This window comes from Saccoglossus kowalevskii, chromosome 19, assembly GCF_978046115.1.
Source record: "Saccoglossus kowalevskii chromosome 19, keSacKowa6.1, whole genome shotgun sequence".
Lineage (NCBI taxonomy): Eukaryota > Metazoa > Hemichordata > Enteropneusta > Harrimaniidae > Saccoglossus > Saccoglossus kowalevskii.
Window position 1 is genome coordinate 19,655,235 of NC_140659.1, and position 18,779 is coordinate 19,674,013.

General features: G+C 34.3%; 1 protein-coding gene across 1 annotated transcript; it reads right to left on the minus strand.

Annotated features, from left to right (window-relative positions):
- Positions 1-8,191: 8,191 nt before the first annotated feature.
- On the minus strand, positions 8,192-12,240 carry LOC146730611 (arylsulfatase J-like). Its single transcript, XM_085493730.1, has 7 exons — positions 11,923-12,240; positions 11,468-11,654; positions 10,781-10,947; positions 10,453-10,666; positions 9,948-10,197; positions 9,640-9,806; positions 8,192-8,568 (listed from the first exon to the last, which is right to left on the minus strand). Exons 1-7 carry the CDS (start codon positions 12,190-12,192, stop codon positions 8,192-8,194), a joined length of 1,632 nt encoding a protein of 543 aa, XP_085349856.1. The 5' UTR covers positions 12,193-12,240.
- Positions 12,241-18,779: the final 6,539 nt, after the last annotated feature.

The window sequence follows — 18,779 nt, forward strand, 5'->3', positions numbered from 1 at the left end:
TACTCCGGGCTCGTACATCTCAAATGCAATTATGAATATATGTCACTGTCATGAATTAGTTTTCGCGTATCTGTTTGGTTAGCTGATTGCTAGTGAATGGCTGTGTTATGTCTGTCATCATTTAGGCTCATGCGAGGTCCTGGACGGAACTTGACTCAGTGATTTGGAACTAATTACGATATAACCGTCGCCATCCGAACTACTATTTCTAACGTTTGGTATTTGTAGTTTATTAATATAGTGAACGATTAATTATTAGATATGACGTGTTCAGTATTTAGTGTGATTGGCTGTGTGCAACTTGAATGTGTGAAGGTTACGCCCTAAAGTCTTTGTTTTGACGTCACATGCAGCCGTATATTGTGGTTGGTCCCAGAATGATTACTTGCTTTGACAAAAACGTCTAGTTCACAAAGACTGTACCATGCTTCAAAACACTATGTAATGACATTCTGAGACCTTCCTGCTTCCAGCATACAAATTGTGTGATCAATGATTTCAAACTTATACAGAGATCAGCTAGTTGAGCAAAAATGGCTTAAAATGGCTATTTTAAAGTTAAAATGCGAAAAATTCAACATTTTTGCCAATGATATTAGCTAACATTGTGTATAAGGATTGGATAATTGATGCCCTTCCCTATGTTGAATACAATGCAAGGATCTGGTTAAGTAATTTGTTAGTAGAAGCATCATTAAATTGTACTAATGCCGAGAGTGTCGAAAATGCTACAGAAATGAAGTTGGTATAATATAATAGCAATAACGGCAGTGGGTTATTGCTTAAATCGCCTTATTGTTTAAATTTGGGCTGGTTTTCCGGCCGGAAGGCACGTGATTGATTGACGTAATTTGAAAACATTCCAAGTATGCACGAAAACAGTACATCATCGCATGGACCTTTACTGCGCGTCGGTCGATACTCCCGCTGTACTGTCTTCGTGAATACTTTGAATATCCTCGTAATAATCTCACAATATTAATACTTGTACAAGGTGTACTACACAGCAACCATCAAGAACAATGCTCTGTTGCATAATCTCGGTTGAGGTTTATAATTAAGCCATTTTATTCGGTTTTTGCCATTTATATTGTCAGAATCATATTCAGTATTTTATATTGTTAGAATATTAGTGATACAATGTTATTTATTTATAATGCGTATCTACATTCTTTTTAACAATCCAACTCCAAAACTGTTGGCGTCATCACTCCAAGTCTTTTCCAAGTACAGCCCATTTCTCTTCATGGTGTCTTCAAATTGTTCCCATGACCATTTAAGACTCATGTTTTCCAATTCATGGTTATATAGAAGTTCGCCTTTTTCAAAATGTATAGTTAAACCTAATCTGCCTGTAGTGTAAATATAAGAGAATGAGTTATTAAATGAGTAATCATCAACTGTCCCAGTTTATAACAATATTATACAAAAGCAGTGCCTATAACTAGAGCTTTTGCGAAATTGTGATTCTCGGTGGACCAATGCTTTAAGGATAATATTTGTGATGGTTTTGGGTGACGTTTGTGGACCACGTACTGTACTGAATTTTGTGGAAATCGTACGTATGCGCAGTTTGCAACTGTTGTTCAACTCAGAATAGCACATTCAGGTGTATGATTTCAATCTATGCTACAATCATCTGAGATTGTAAACTTAAAGGCAGCAAAATATATATTTAAAGTCTCTATACTTTTCCTGTCAATCCAAAGCGTTCGTCAATACCATAGCTGGCGGAAATGTGGATATTTAAACTTGAGTTATACAGACACACAGTCACATGTACTTGCCTATATGTATATTCTGTTCACACGTGCTTTTCAGGGCTAGTTGTAAATAGTGTGGATTATCAATGGTACCACATGCATCATCTCGAATGACGTAATTACAATGTAACCTGAAGTTTCCTTGTTTGAAGTTTGCATTAAACTCTCTATTCAATCGTGTGAGTGTGTTCTTATTAAATGGTACTTCAGTTGACGGATATGAATGCATCTCAAGAACTTTATCTTTATCTTGCGTGAGATCAATACCAATCAGAAATTTATCGTTCTCTCCTGTAAAATCAGAACGTTGATTTTATTAGGATTAATAGTACACATTTAAAAAAAACGACTGAATGTTGGTGAACAGGCTTTACACATATATCCACTTGGTTATATTAAAGAACGACATATCTATTAGTGGAAGAAGTAAAGGGGAAAAAATTACATCACATAACTGAGGAAAATTCAATAAAATAAAGACGATATTGTTGATTCAACCTATCAATTTATTTTAAATGCATTCAGTTTAGTATATAAAAACTAATATTACATACATAATAATACAATGAAAATTGTATTTTTATTGCGATCTAACTTCGTGTATAGTATCTATAAATTGTAAATTATTACCGAGTTTATTCCATAGCTTGATACCTTCATGTGTAGTTACATTTTTAATGCAGTAATATTCTTCTTCCACCACCGTGATTTGTTTTTATTTTTTATTAAAGAAACTGATAAATTGGGACAAATTTATTTTTTATTATTCTGCAATTTCTTAGTTTTTTGTTAAACAACAGTATAGTACGAGTTTAAACACCAAGTTTTTGCGACACATCTGTGTAGTGTAGTTTGTGTTCTGGTGCATTAACTAAAACTAAAGTACATGGCCCCATAAATCATTTTTAGTGCTTGACACCTCTTTGATTTCGTGTTTACTAAATGTTATACTTTTAATATTATGTAAATGTTTATTTCTGGAAGGAAATGTAATATATATTGTTTTAACTTTTCTTTATTTGTGGAAATGTACTGGCCCCAGTACCGAGGCTTGAGGTACACGATATATGATTTCATTGAGTGAAGACATTTTCCCTATTAAATTGAACACACTGTTTCCTAACTAACTAACTTAATATATAATGTTGCAATTTTGATAATGAAATTTAGGATGTCATAGGCTTTCTACAGGTCTAAAAAGTCTGTCTAAAAAGTATGTATATCTGTTGCTGTTGGCCATGTAGGTCGAATGTATTTGGACGAATCCCATATCAGTTTTTGGATAGCACTTAGTGCTTCGTAATGAATTAGAAGTCCTGTCTGAACTACACGTTTAATAATATTAATTCATTATTAACCTGATATTGTCTTTTCAAACAGCCATCCAGGTGAAATAGTTTGGCAGAAGAGTTAAGGACGTTTTTGTGTCAAAAGTGTGTTAACAACATCAATCCTTATAACAAAACAGAGTATGTAATTCTGTTCAATGTATAGTACAATTGTACACTTACCCATTGTTTCTAAAACTCGTGATAAAAAATCCTCTATTTTGTTTAAGGGTATATTGCTGAAACTACTTCCCAGAAATATGAGCAGTTTCTCTTGTTGAATGCCTTTTAAATAAGTCAGACTATCGTCATAATCTCCAACAAATGGCTCAACCTTTAAAACTTCATGAAATTGTTCCCGTAACACGTTCGCATTGTAAATTATACAATCTAGAAAATATAAAACAATCATGACTTGTCATTTAGGAAAATGAAAATGGTGCAGAACACCCAAAATTCATTGAATTGAACATGTATTATTGTGGTAGCGTATTTGGCTTGAAACATACTAGGAGCATGTTTGTTTATTTATGGTAATGAAAGCCAATTGTACAGTCTCTTGGCAAAAGCTACTATTGTTCAAAATCAATAACCCTTCTCCGTTTATAAAAACATGCAAACTCAATCATTCTAGCAGGAATTCCTCATTAACTTACCAAAGGTAATACAAAAAATATTGAACATATTCAATGACTTATAAGTCTGGCAACATTGTGAATCAACAAGTGTGAAACATTACAAAGTAGAATATAAATACTGGCAAATTGATGTATTAATTTATTTTTGTAAATAGAAAGTTTATTCTGATTAATTCCAGCTATTATAGGTATAATGTAAATTATAAACATTGCATTACAAGATATTATTCTGTCGATAAAAAGGTTCAAAATTACACAAACTTAAACACACAAAACTTGATTTCCCAATCCTTTTTTAATTTAATACCCGTTCACGTTATTAAACGCTTGCTTATATTTACGAGGCCGGGATATGTTTAAACTACTGACGATGTCTAAAGTGTCCTTTTACATCAGTGAATACACGGATAATATTTTGTGGTTGATTCGAGTCATATCTGCACGATGTCATTATGTTCATATATGTGTGCCGTTCGAACTATCATATCACATTGAGTAAAACTATACAGAATAAATGAAGTAAAACGTCAACACTGCATGCTTCAATAGTATACACACCTTCAGCTACATCTATCGGTATATAGGTCAAGTCTTTGTTCTTTTTTAATAAGGCCGATATTATATGTGTAGTCTTCGTTGAACTGCCAGCACCCAACTCACATAGTACAATGTTTCCTAAACCAGAAATAATCGAATCTACAAAATAATAGGAAATACAATAATATCAAATTTTACAAAATAAACATCGAATATGTGAATTGTTAGACAAAGTTATATATATATCGAATTCGTTTCACTTTTATGTAAAGTGGGCATTATGCGAGAATTTATCAAATCTCATTTAGTGTTACCAAATCATAATCCGTGATTACACATCGTAAACGACCTTTGTAGTCGTGACGTAAAATAAGAGTTGAAATTCAAGCAGATTATTTTCTGCACACACGGAGGAAATGGCGAGCACATGTTGCCTGTAACAAGAGCAACTAGAATGCCGAATATGGAATTTGACCAAATGATAAACAATTATATGCTTGTTTGTGGTTACCTCAGATAATCAATGAGTCAATTAAAAATAGCAACACTTACAATCTCAAATAATGTCTGCTATGCACAACGGTATTAAGACATAGACATAATATGGCCAAATTGTATTAGATAATTACACTTACATTTATTTGTTTAAACATATATGATCATATACAAGATAATCACAAGATAATAATGAAAATGACGCACTTGAAATCTGGTAACTGTTAATCGTTTACATTATAAAAAAATTAAATTGTCCAAACCCACATTAAAGTACTATTTACGGATTGTACAATGTCGAGGAAATCTGCCCAAAGAAATATTGTTGTTTAAATATCTGCGTCGTGAGAAGTTGTTATTATTGTTATTAATGTGTTGTCAGTTTTACTATAATTTTAGCGTTGGTTGTCTACATTGACCGGAAAATATAACCTATATGTATATTAACTTACCCGCATTTTGTTCTAAAATTATTTTTTCTGTTCTATAAATATGATAATAAGGGTTTTCAATTGTGGCTTTTTCAAACAGTATCGATCCACGAGTATCGTATAAATACCAGTGTGGTACATACTTTGGTGTGGACAACAATCCTTCTTTAATTTTCATCTCCATTATCCTGTATAAAATGATAACATATGTTGCTGAACGGGAACAGAATATATGTGCTACACAGTACCAGCAAATTCGGAAAGGGTAATTGTACTTATATCGGCCAGCATAGTGTTACCTCCGATTGATTGATGTTTTCACACTTGGAAATATTTTTTTTTTCAATCCTGAAATAAAGATGTGGATAGCCCAATCGCACGATAAACATGGACCATCACCCGTCGGGAACACTCGACTACTCTGTTTATCTACATCACTAAAGACAAAAAACAGTGGTTATCCTTCTCATCCGATGGAACACCACCAGTCGAATACAATATCTAATACAAATGTTTGTTGATATGTACAGATTGTACTCGATTTATACTACTGAGTGAACAGTCAGCTGATGGAAAGGAAATCATAACTTCCCTGATAAAAAACGAACAACATACCCTGGAAATGACTTTAAAATTCAGCATGGAACATGAAAGCAACAAACACACAATTACGTACCTGGTAGCAATTGGGTGCAGCAAAGTGCATGTACTATTATGGCGTCAACAAGTGTATATCTATATTTCTATACGTACCACGTATTCTAAATATGCTAGTTATGCTAATTTAAGACGTTTATATTTGTATTGATATGTGTTGATCACGTGATTCCAATGTAAATTCCATGAAGGAAGGGGAACCTTGACAGGGAAACAAACACACAAAATAATATTGAAAGATACATCAAATTAAACTTTAGTTCATTTAACAGGAGTTCCAGAGAATTCAGCTTCATAGCCTGATATGTTCATCCAAACTCAAACCAATAGCTGATCATTCATTTGGAACTCAAAAGCTAGATTTACACATTCCGTAGTGTTGTTTGGTCTATTGGATGCCAAATATTAAAACTACTAATCGATCAATATATATGATACAAAGCCCAATGAATGGTGATATGCGATGAAAGGTCAATTAATTTAAATATCATAAATGAGCACAGAATAATTACTATCTTTGTTAAACCTCAATCAGAAATCGTGATGGAAGGTCTTGATTGAATTTAGATGACAAATCTACACAGAAAAAAAAAACACTACTTCAAAAAATACTCCAGAGAAGATGGGAAAATTATAAACAGACATAAACAGATTACCAAATATGACTTGTCTTGCAACTTATGCGAAGCAGCATCTATAATTACGACTCACTTACGACTTGTCAGGATGAGATCTGTGTTACTTGACATGTATTGCAATTATACGAGACCAATCTTGATAGATGTGACTAGTCAGCAAGTCAGCTTATTCATCCAGGGCACCTCGTACCACCGCAGTGGTTCATAATAGTCAGTTCTCTTATTTGTTCTCAGTGTTTTTCATAACGTGGATCTAACAACTTTGTGTTGCATTGTAAATCATCCAACACTATTTTCTTGAAAGTCCGGTTTCTTTGTTTCAAACGGTATCTGCTTACTAGTCTCTTTGTTCTCAACAATTAGCCTTCACTAGAAAAATACTACTTGTTTCTTTCAAACAGTACTACTCAATTTGGTTTTAACGATACCCGTTTACATGTAAAAAAAAAAAAATTCAGAATGATATTGTTCCCACGTGATCCAAGTGGAGAGTACATTTTATCCCGGAGACAATTTACTCCATGATTCCTAGCATAGATAAACATATGATAATTGACTATTTTAACATACTTAGTATTTGGTCGCAGATGTCAATTTTGAATCCTATCCTTATCAGGAATTCATCACGATTTTGTCAATAATGTACAGAATAAACATTGCATTAACCCACTCTAATCTAATTTGATCAAATATTATTGAATATATAGAGAGTCATGTATGCATTGCAAGTAATACGTTATACCACAATATCAGGGACAGGAATTAAATTTCATTCGGTAAAAATAAACATTATGTTATTATTTCATTTGGTAGATCATTCTTCCTGATCTAAATAAACGTATAACACGGAATACTAAATAAGGATTCATATGTAAAGTAGTATTACACAGAATTAAAATATACTGATAATATATACTGCTCAATTCCTACATGCTATTCAAACACAGCATGTACACAAACTTTAATATGCATACCGAGAATATATAGTGGAACTATAAATATTTCTCCTCATCAATCCCATAATACAATGGTGGTCATATGATTAATCTTTATCGACGTTGGGTGCAAGTGTTGACTTTTATATTATATTTATATCTTTTTAAAACAACTCTACATCCAAATTGATGATAGACTGGCAAATCTAAAAAAGGGACATTAATATGATCGCAATAGAACGTACTGTTTGTATTTTTCTAAATCATTTTCGGGAAATTCAATGGCCCCAGTTAGATATTAAATGGCATTTCAATACTGGCAGATAAGTTTGTTCTAAACTGAACTGTTTATTAGTTTAGTATGATTTATCGGTAAGTTGATAACTATGCTTTACTATATTTAATTATTGTTTAGTTTTCAATGCACATCATTTATGTATTCATATTCCTTGATGTTGTTTATGAAAACAATGTTTTCTTGTGCCATATTGACAATCAATTCTATTCATAGACATTAATCAATAACTTAACCGTGAAGTAGCCTTTCTGTTTAATTATCTTCCGTGACTGACCAATAGTTTTTTTTCAATTCCTTTATATTCAACAGTTTCAACATTAACATATTTACTAATAATAAAACAAATCTGTCAAACACGTTACACATTGTTTACTGACTAAATATGATCTCGTGATTTTAACCCAATATGAAAGCAAATGTACAACTCCAGATAGTGTATGCAGTTTATACTACAATATTTATTCATTGATTCTACAAACATAATACCATTACTACATATGTAAATATGCAGTAAATGAAAATTGCATTACGAAAATGAGCAGAGCCCGATGTCATTTTTGACATTGTATATGGATATGGCTCCGGGATCCAGGGACGCCATATTCCATCATTGTTTGACGGGTCGCCATTGGGATCTTGCTCAGGGTATAAAACAGGTACAGAGGTTAGGTAATATTCTTCCAATTTAAGTATCAATTCTATAACTTTTTCAATATTGTCTTCACTCAAGTCATTTCTCTCCTGAGGGTCATCTTTGATGTTGAACAACCAAATGTGTTTTCCAGGTTTGTCCGTAGACTCAATCGGATCTCGACCTGATTCAGGGGGCGGGGTCCAATGACTATCACCTGCGAAGACAATCAAGTTCAATAAATAAAATTTCCTAGCAATCGAACAAATAACAAATATTATTCAACTCGATATTATGAACTTTGTAGAAATAAATGGCATAGTAACTGTAAATGATTGCCACATAACCGCTGACAAGGAGAATTCTTGGCCATGGAGCAAATGGTGAATAAATAACATTTCATTCAACATTGTTTTTCGCTACTTATAGATTGATACATGTTTAATACATTGCTTAGGCGGATATTTTATCTCTCACAATGAAAACACTTTTTGTCACAATTGGTGTTGGGTGTAGATATTGAAAGGAATATAGAAGAGGATTGTTTGATGATTTTTTTGGACCAGCAATCATTTAGCTTGTTTTACATTATTACGAATTGTTGTTGTGCCGATGACTGTCAGACGTTTTTTTGATATTTGTCAATGCAGCGTATAATACTAATGAACCAGTATACGCATAGAAAATTGATTATACATGGAGAAAGGGTGGGCAGCGTAACAAGCATTATTCGACCACGAGGGGCGCTATAACTTAACACCGTCCGCGGTCTGAATTAGAATACCAGTTGTTGGACTCGGGCTCTCTATACACCATCACTTCCTTCAAAATAATAAGCAAGTGCAAAGTATACCAATAGTACAAGAAGAACATTCAAAATGTAAATCTTTACAGCGTATGTCCGTAGAATACTATCATGTTTTGTTCTTCTCGGCTTATTGTATCAATAATATGGGGAAATATCAATTCATTTACAGTTTCTAATTTCTGAATGCATTGATTAGCCAACTCGTGGTCTGGGCCCCACGAGTATATTTGTTTGCCGTATTTGCTGAATTTGAATATTCAAATGTTGGTAAATTACAATATATTTGAATCACATTTGACAGTCGAACTGATATTTAAGTCCGATACAGCCATACAAAACTAAGAAAGAACAGCACAACCACTGTGCTGATGTAACTCGTGTTCGATGGTGTAAATTCCATATCAGCTCATGCTTTCCAACATGGGTGTATATATAATGATTATAAATACAGGATCACCATATACATATATCATACATTACCTGGATCCCCTGTCAATAGTTTCCAGTCCCCAACAGTTATGGCACCAAGCATTGAAGTATTGTAGGTTCCATTCCAACCATGGAAAAAACGCTGAATATCTTCAGGAGGGTCGGTCAATGGATCAATATTATGAAGAATTTCTGTTCTTGGGGATATAGCTCCCTGACTGAAAACATGAAAATCTGTTATGATCGTGCACTTTGAAATACTACTCGGTTCAATAATACCTTGTGGTATTTAAAGTGAAAATGAAGTTGATTTCTTGTCGACTATGAGATCTAAAAAAATGAAATATATAATCATTTACCTTATGGTTTCCCATTGGTCAAACCCGTCGAGTGGTTGCGTTCCATTCAGCATTCCACCTGCCAAATTTACTATTGTAGGAAACCAATCACTGACATGAATCATTTCTTTATTGACAGTACCGCGTATAGAATTTGGTATGGCGGAACTGTACACGAACCCAATCCCTCTGATACCTCCTTCCCAATATGTCGTCTTTCCCCCTCGGAATGGCCAATTATTTGCTCCATCATTTGGTTCGCCGCCATTATCTAAAATTACGATGATCAGTGAGTATTTATTTAACTTGTCATAAAATAGAAATAAAAAAAAATGTTGAGTTATTATAAACAATAGCTGTCAGTTTAATTTATTGTTTTTTGAAATAATTATGTTTAATCTCATACAGCGCTTGAATGATTAGGCCACGTGACAAATAGAATTGTGACACTGTAATAAAGCATATTTACAGAGAATGCTTTATTCAAAAACGTCATCAAACCCTTCTCGCTACGTTAAACACTTACCCGAGGAGAAGATAATAACTGTGTTATTCAAAAGATCATATTCTTTCAATGTTTGTGTAATATTTCCAACGCCTTCATCCATACATGTTACCATCCCTGCCATCGTACGTCGATCGTCGTCATCAATAACTCCTTCATAGATATTCGAATAATGGTCTGGAACTGTAGCAAAACGACCGTGCACTGATTGATATGCCATGTATAAAAAGAAAGGCTTGAGAAGAAGAAAATAGAAAAGTTAAGGTGCGTCTTTAATTTAATATAGTGCACCAGTTTTTTATAGGTTAAATTTGAAATTGTATGTATTAGGTTGTTACGATGCACGTACTTTATTTATTGACACATGCGACTTGATAACATCCTGGGCTTCAGATGTAAACAGATGAGCTGAATACTTTCCCTGATAATCTACTGCAACGTCAACTTCCTGTCGTTTCAGATCATATCCCCCGTCATATATATGTGTATAGTAATCTTCAGCACTAACAAGGTATCCTAGGAACAAATGATTTCTAATAATGAAACTGTTGGGGACAACAACTGATAAATGTGAATATGCCGGATTCAGAGATTCAAATTTGTGATTTAACTGTCATATTTTCTCATCAGATTTTAATAATTTCTGTTCTTTTAAATCGGACGTTTGCTCTAGGATTCTAATGAAATATCGTGATCACTGCACACTGGATTGGAAAATGATAAAATCATTATCAAATAAACCGGTTAGTGGTTATAAGCAGAATTGTGAGTAGTACACGAGGCGCACGGTTTGTGGGTAAACAATCAAGACCACTGACTAGACAGCCGTATTTTCAAGATTACATTTACCTTAAAACGGATATTCCAGAATTATTTAAAACTTGCCAAGCTCTATTTACTCGAATAATAATTCAAATTCTAATATTCACATTCATCTTGCATTCCAGTTGTACTTGTTAATCTTGATTGCAAATTTTAAAAGCGTGTACTGCACATAAGGAACACAACGATTTAAATTTAATGTATTTTATTTTACCAAAAAAAGAGTCGAATCCACGTCGTGTTGGTAGGCAGTCCGGTGTATAGAATCCTAAATGCCATTTACCAATCATGTGCGTGGAATATCCAGACTCTTTCAATTTCTCTGCCAAGGTGACTTCGTTCAGGGGTAGACAGTTTGGTTGAGTTGAATTAATGTTCGAGTGTTGTAAACCTGTATGAATCTTCAACATAGAAAAAAAGCAAAATACATATGGTGTTGTAACGGAGAGTATCAAGTAACAAGTTCTCCTTCAAGAATAATCAGGTCAACGTTTTTTGTATATAAATGTGTTTTTTTAACTGTTTTTTTATTAGAATTGTAATGCATATAGCCTGACATACATTGAACCGGGTGCCCCTTATGAATAATCTAAACAAGAACGTGTTGAAACAAGTAGTACGCACACTACTCTCTATGCGCCTTATACTATAACTAAACAATATACTCACCTGATATCGTCCACTCATCAACTGACTTCGAGTTGGAGTACAACTGGGCTGTACATAGTATTTCTCTAGTTTGACTCCTTCTGAAGCTAACTTATCGAGATTTGGTGTTTGAAAAACGGAGTTATGGTAACCGATATCATTCCAACCATGATCGTCAGCAAGGATGAATATGATGTTTGGTTGCTGACTGAAACCGACGACGGCTTCTAGAAAAAAACACATCATGAGCCCTCCTAATGCCACATTATACGCCATTTTCTTTCTCAACATTCGCGTGTCAAACAAGCTGATGAACGGTCATGACCATGTCACGGTGGAAAAAAACACAATATTATCGTCAGAACAAATATTGGTAGAATGATGACTAAGGTCAATATAATATGATAAATACAATGTCCACCTACCAAAGCAAATCCGCCTGGCAACATGCCAACTTACCGAGTTTCAATATAACTTATTAAAAAGATACTTAAATCCACGTCGCGTTGAACTGGTGTGTCGTAAAAGCCCGGAGACATGTTTCCAATAAAAAATATCTGTTTTTTTAGATATTAGTTGTTAATATCTATGTGAGTATAGATTCGACGACCACACAAAGGGGCAAGTAAAAACCGATATTTTGTTGCCAGTAATTGGTTAATGAACAAATGTTGTATAGTTCATGTTCACCAAGGTATAGCATTGCTGTCGAGTTTAATGTGTAATTAATAATAAAATGTACACATACTGGCAACATCAGAAGGAATCTGTGGGGGTAATTGCACAGCAGGAGAGATATCACTATTTTAATCCGTATATGGTAAGAATTTATTCACAAGACCCCCAGCCTCCCAGAAGGAAATTGTTCTGATCCCTAATTTGTCTTCATGAATGTGCCTTCAAATATATGTTACTTGTTTTCAAGCCTTTACACCACTAAGATATGAGTAATTTCAGCCTTGATTTAATATGCTAATACTGTCAATTTGAAAAGTATTAGAAGTTAATGAGCATTCGTTGCCAAGTAGAGGACAATACACCTCTCAATATGTAAGAAAACTTATTTACTGAATTCAAGAACTGTGCCAATGGACAAACTGTAATATCCACCATGTAAGGACCATCACATATTGTCACGTGATTTATTTTTGTGGAGAAATACAAATGTAAAACTCCAAGTTTTCAGACATTCTGAAAATAAAGTTACTTAGATTTTACCTATGTCCTTTGATGTAACGTCCGTTATTTCTGATTAGAATTAAGCTGCATGTCAAGCTAAGAATATTTCTCCTTGGCATGAGAATGTCTCTGGCATAAGCATGTCTCTAACACAGTATCAAATTCCACCAGGTAATACTCTAGTAATAACGGCAACTTCCAACCCTTCTGAATGCAACGTCCGTTACCGTGGAATTTCCCTGTGACAATTCGCGTCCATAATATTCAAATTAAATAACCGCACAATATACCACTTACCGCCTGTAGCGTGATGAACTGTAGCACTACAAATATCAATACGGAACCGTTAACTTCTCCAGTAACAGTTTCTCGTGAATATTACAGATAAGCAACTTATATCTTATAAATCTAAGGAGTCCATGATTATGAAGGGAACCTATGGTTAACCAATTATGGTCTTTTAATACATCATTTATTTCTTCGAATGTTTGGGTCTTTCACGATTTGCTTGAATCCGCTGAAGTCACATCGCCCTCATTGTTGGACCCAAACGTACATTCATTGGATGCTGCTTAAATTATGATTAGTCCAAAATTTATTCATTGAAGATTGTAGAATGGAGTGCATTTATAAGTTTAAATGTATACAAATTTCCGTCATTACTCAAGCGGGTCAAAACAGACTTTACATAAAAGTTATACATCAGTTGATTGGCTAACTGCTTTCAGTTCTATTCATTGTTGCAATAGTGTGTAATGTCAATGACTTTTCCGAGCATATCTTTTCCCTGAGCACATCAACCTCTTTAGATTAGATGCCATCGTAAGAAAATCAAATAGGCTAGTATAAATCAGTCTGGAGGGCTGTGGGCGGGTCTTGCATACGGGTTTGCGCATGAGAGTTCCCATGGTTATTTACTGAAGTCAAGGAGAAAACCGATCATTTAGTTAAGTACTTAATTATGTGCTGTCGACGTCCACATATACAAGAAGCGATTCATAGACCAATATTAAATGCACAGCGAAAGGACAGTGGGGCAAATAAAAAAATAATTTCATAGAACTTCACTAGGATATAATTAAACTGATCTAATCCCATTCCCACACAGTCCACAAATCTGTATTAATGCACTATTATGAAATTCATTCATTTCATTCTGTTAAACTTTTACATTTCTATCTGTCCAATGGTCTTCCATACGGAGGACGATGACAACCAGTAAATAATCGATATTAATAGTACAAAATTAATCAGATCAGAAGTAGATTACCACTTTCGTTGTATCACGTACAACACGGGGTCATGTGCGGAACCTCTACTATGGGTCGGTCAGTGCAAAATCATTGTTTTAACTCCTAAAGTCTTTTCATTCCACAGTTACTACTCCAGAGACATGCCGCAAATATAGTTTCCGGGTTTTAAAACAGGTGAAGGTTGAGAATCTGTTAGTAACAGATAATAAATAACATATTATACTGAGAGCAAACACCTTGTACCATGTACACGAATATCACCGTGTATTTCACGGTGGCTATTGAGCGTTTTTTCCATGGTTGGAATGGATCCTACAATACTTCAATGCTTGGTGCCGTTTTTTCAGTATATAGTATAGTGAAAACTTGGTAAACAATATAACAAATTGTAAAATGTTAGCTCAATCTCTGGCTGGGAAGAACATTTTGTACTGTACAATTTTGACTGGACAATGCATTGAAGAAAATGCATCTAGTTTTGCCAGAGAGGGCGCACTTAAATATACGTTGGCTATATAGCATCTACTAAGGAGTAGTAGCGGTGAAGGTTTGGTGCGTGTTACACCTTTTCGAAATATACCGACTAACTGCTTTGCAATATAAGAGAGAATATATAACGGGTCGGGTATTTGTGTTGGTTATCAGGATGATTTCTTGTGTATTGCTAGTCGTGGCAGAGCTTCTCTGCTTAGTATATTGCATCAAGATTCATCAACAAGAAATACATTTAAACACCTTAAACCCATACCTTTCATTCAATTTGAACTAGGTCAGAAATTGCAAATACCAAATCGTATGGTTATGGTGGTTGATATCTGAATTCTGATTAGTCATTCAGTGCGATGTAGGCAACTGTCAGGTACAATGATAAACGTGTCTATGAATGTTCAGTCTCGTTCGAACGCAGTCCGAAAACGGGAACTTATTTACTGACATCCGCGTGTCCGTGCGTCACTATCAATCTGTATCTCGCACACATACCTAAAACGAACAAGATCGCAAATATGTACATGCACATGTTTCGTGATCCAATTCAAGATGGCCAAATGGCATCTATCTACCAAAATTGCATGAAAATAACACGGTTTCACAATCACGGCATAGTATCTCAGTTGTGTATGAACGGATTTGGTTTAAGCTTGACATAAACATTGAACACAATTGAACGTCATTTTGAACAACAAAATGCATGTCATTTTATTTTTCGGAGGGGGTATAAATGCAGTTTTTTAGACCCATTACGACATGACAAGACCAGTCAAGTTCGAACTCAGACATCATACATTTGACATCATATCGAAGATATAAACGTCCATTTGTTTCACGATCAAATTAAAAATGGCAGCGATTTTGAAGGTGAAATACGCCAAAGTCAATCATTTTATGTGACGCCGAATTTCGGGCAAATTTGATGACGAAAATATAAGGATGAGAGATGTGTATTTACAGATATAACTAAAAAAGGACCGTATTTCGATAAAGTTTGATTGGTTCAGGGCGTTATGTTGGTGATCTCTAACGTACATCTCATTCAGAGACCGCTTCTAAACTGCTGCTATTGACACTTAACACACTGGTGTTGCCTAGGGCAACAGTGCAATTTGGATGTGTTTGTAAGCTGTATAGTTTGACACCGCAATGTTTAATTGTATTCAAAATTCAGAATTTTCCGTGCACACCTTCAATTTATTATATTGCGAATATATAACATTTTTTTTCTTTGATCTGTTAACATTGTATAATTATAAAACAATCGTGTGATGATTAACCCTTTTTAGACCAATCACCTTGGTTGTAATATTTACATGATTGATGTCACGGTACTCGTTCCTAATTGTAAAATAGAATAGAACAAATTGGTTACTATGGTACTCCGGGCTCGTACATCTCAAATGCAATGATGAATATATGTCACTGCCATGAATTAGTTTTCGCGTATCTGTTTGGTTAGCTGATTGCTAGTGAATGGCTGTGTTATGTCTGTCATCATTTAGGCTCATGCGAGGTCCTGGACGGAACTTGACTCAGTGATTTGGAACTAATTACGATATAACCGTCGCCATCCGAACTACTATTTCTAACGTTTGGTATTTGTAGTTTATTAATATAGTGAACGATTAATTAGTAGATATGACGTGTTCAGTATTTAGTGTGATTGGCTGTGTGCAACTTGAATGTGTGAAGGTTACGCCCTAGAGTTTTTAAACTTCTTTGTAATTGGTTAAGGTTTTGAAAGTGAATAAAGGAGTTTTGGTTGGTCTTAGCGAGAACACCACGAGAGACACAGTCTTGGGTCAGCCTTGCGATAGTCTTGGGGACTTTTCCCCAGGGCGCTGTGTCTTATAGGGTACTCGACTGACCGACTAAAGACGAGAGTTGAAAAGTATTTCGTTGTGTGCGTCTATTTGACTGTAAGGTTTAAGTGACTTTCCCGGCCCAGTACCTCAAGCCGACGAGATATAGAGACCAGACGATATTTCCCCCCTGACACGTATTGGAGAACCCCAGACCAGAGGAGAAGAATTTCCCCCACATATCACTTTAAACAATACACGAAATGTTGATAATAATAAATTGGTCGTATTTCAAAAAAATAATATTGTAATGTATATTTTTTCTCATAGAATACCCGTACAACAATTCATATACCTCGTATATATCGAACCACCGTAAGAACCATCCAAACCTTGATCACTCAACTATTAGAGGATCGGCAATAAAATATAATTATAAATAAATTGAACCAAATACTAGATAATCAAATTTAAGATTCATTAATTATTGATTATAGTTATTATATCAATATTATCAAAATTACTTTACCACTATTTAAACATAATTATAATTACAATTATTATAATAATAGTTACCCATAAAAAGTGTTTACCTGTTTGTTTCTAGACAAGTAGACCAAGATAAATAGTAAATAAATAAAATACTACATAATACTAGTATACTAAGTTAATGAACTCTTTTTCTTTCATTACATTTAACTGCCAGAATAATACTGAACTTTATACATACCACAATATACATTTTATTATTTATTCTCTTTAAAATGTTAAATGATGTCCGGGTTTTAGCGCGGGTCGATGCCAATCTTAACGAATATGTTGCAAAAACATAAAGTTAACAGGACGAATGACGACATACATTACATGCAGATACATATGCAAATAAAATCGGCATGTTATAAAAAAAAATAAGTAAATTTAAAATTGTTGTAAGTGCTATCATGCGCACCTTTTTTGGTTAGAAAGATTACGTGTAAATATGTAAACTAGAAGCCGTCACAAGCGACGTTGATTGTTAATTCCAACGTGACTATCATGCTATTTGCAAAGACTTTTTTAGTTCTTCTGTCGTACATGGTAACTTGCACAGTTTATACACAGTTCCTCTCGATAGAGGGACTGCGGTTTATATAAGTGACTTGATCTATTTGTATTGTATATGTTTGACGACCGACACAAGGCTACATTTCAGTAAAAAATTGTTTAACACATAGTTATTCGGTTTACTGTAAAATTACTAATTTTCACTGAGTTTAAATTTCACTGATTTAGCATTTCAGGCATAATCAGTGGGTTTTAAATTCACGGTTTTATGATTTAGATAATGTGTTCTATGCTCAAATTTACATATTCACTGGGTTTTAATTTAGCGCATTTGACAGTCAGCGAAATATACAAAATTAAAACCCAGTGAATAATTAATCCTTTTACAGTACTTTCATACTATCGTTTAAACTTCACCAATAATCATATGTGCTCTAGCGCCGCCACGAGCCATCAACATTGTTAAGTCACATATAAAGGGCGCTGGATTCAGGATAACTGTGCAATGTGACTCGAGTATAACACGCAACAATACTGTCAAAAGTTTCTGTTTATCTAAACGTTTGTAAACGGGTGTTGTTTTTATCCATTAATGCCACTTGTTTACTCTGCATTAACTAGGTAACTTTAGTTTGCCTCAAAAGGAATCACAATACACATCTTTTTATTACAGAGGCAATAGCTCATGTTTTTACAAACACAGACAGTGATTGAAACCTGTCAAACATAAACGGAAATATATTCATATAGAGACTTTCACAGCAAAATAGAATAGAGCAATAGCCATAAAAGCGCTGTCGTCACAAGATATTTCGCGATCTTACTGTGCAAACAAACAAAGATGAACGATTGAAAACAAATACATCAGTGCCCGTCAACTTGAAATGCATCGCTTTTTTGCTACATTAAGTCACCCTCTGTTATTCACGGTATATATAATTACGACAATGTTACACACTACGCATATTAACATGGTTTGTAACAGTCATGATCCAGTGCAAATCCCACAACAGAGGCAAGCGACTTACGCTCACCTCTAACCTGTATATAATTACGTCATCCTTTGGAAATCATACGCTTTTTCTTTTTGAAAACGAAAGATCAAATT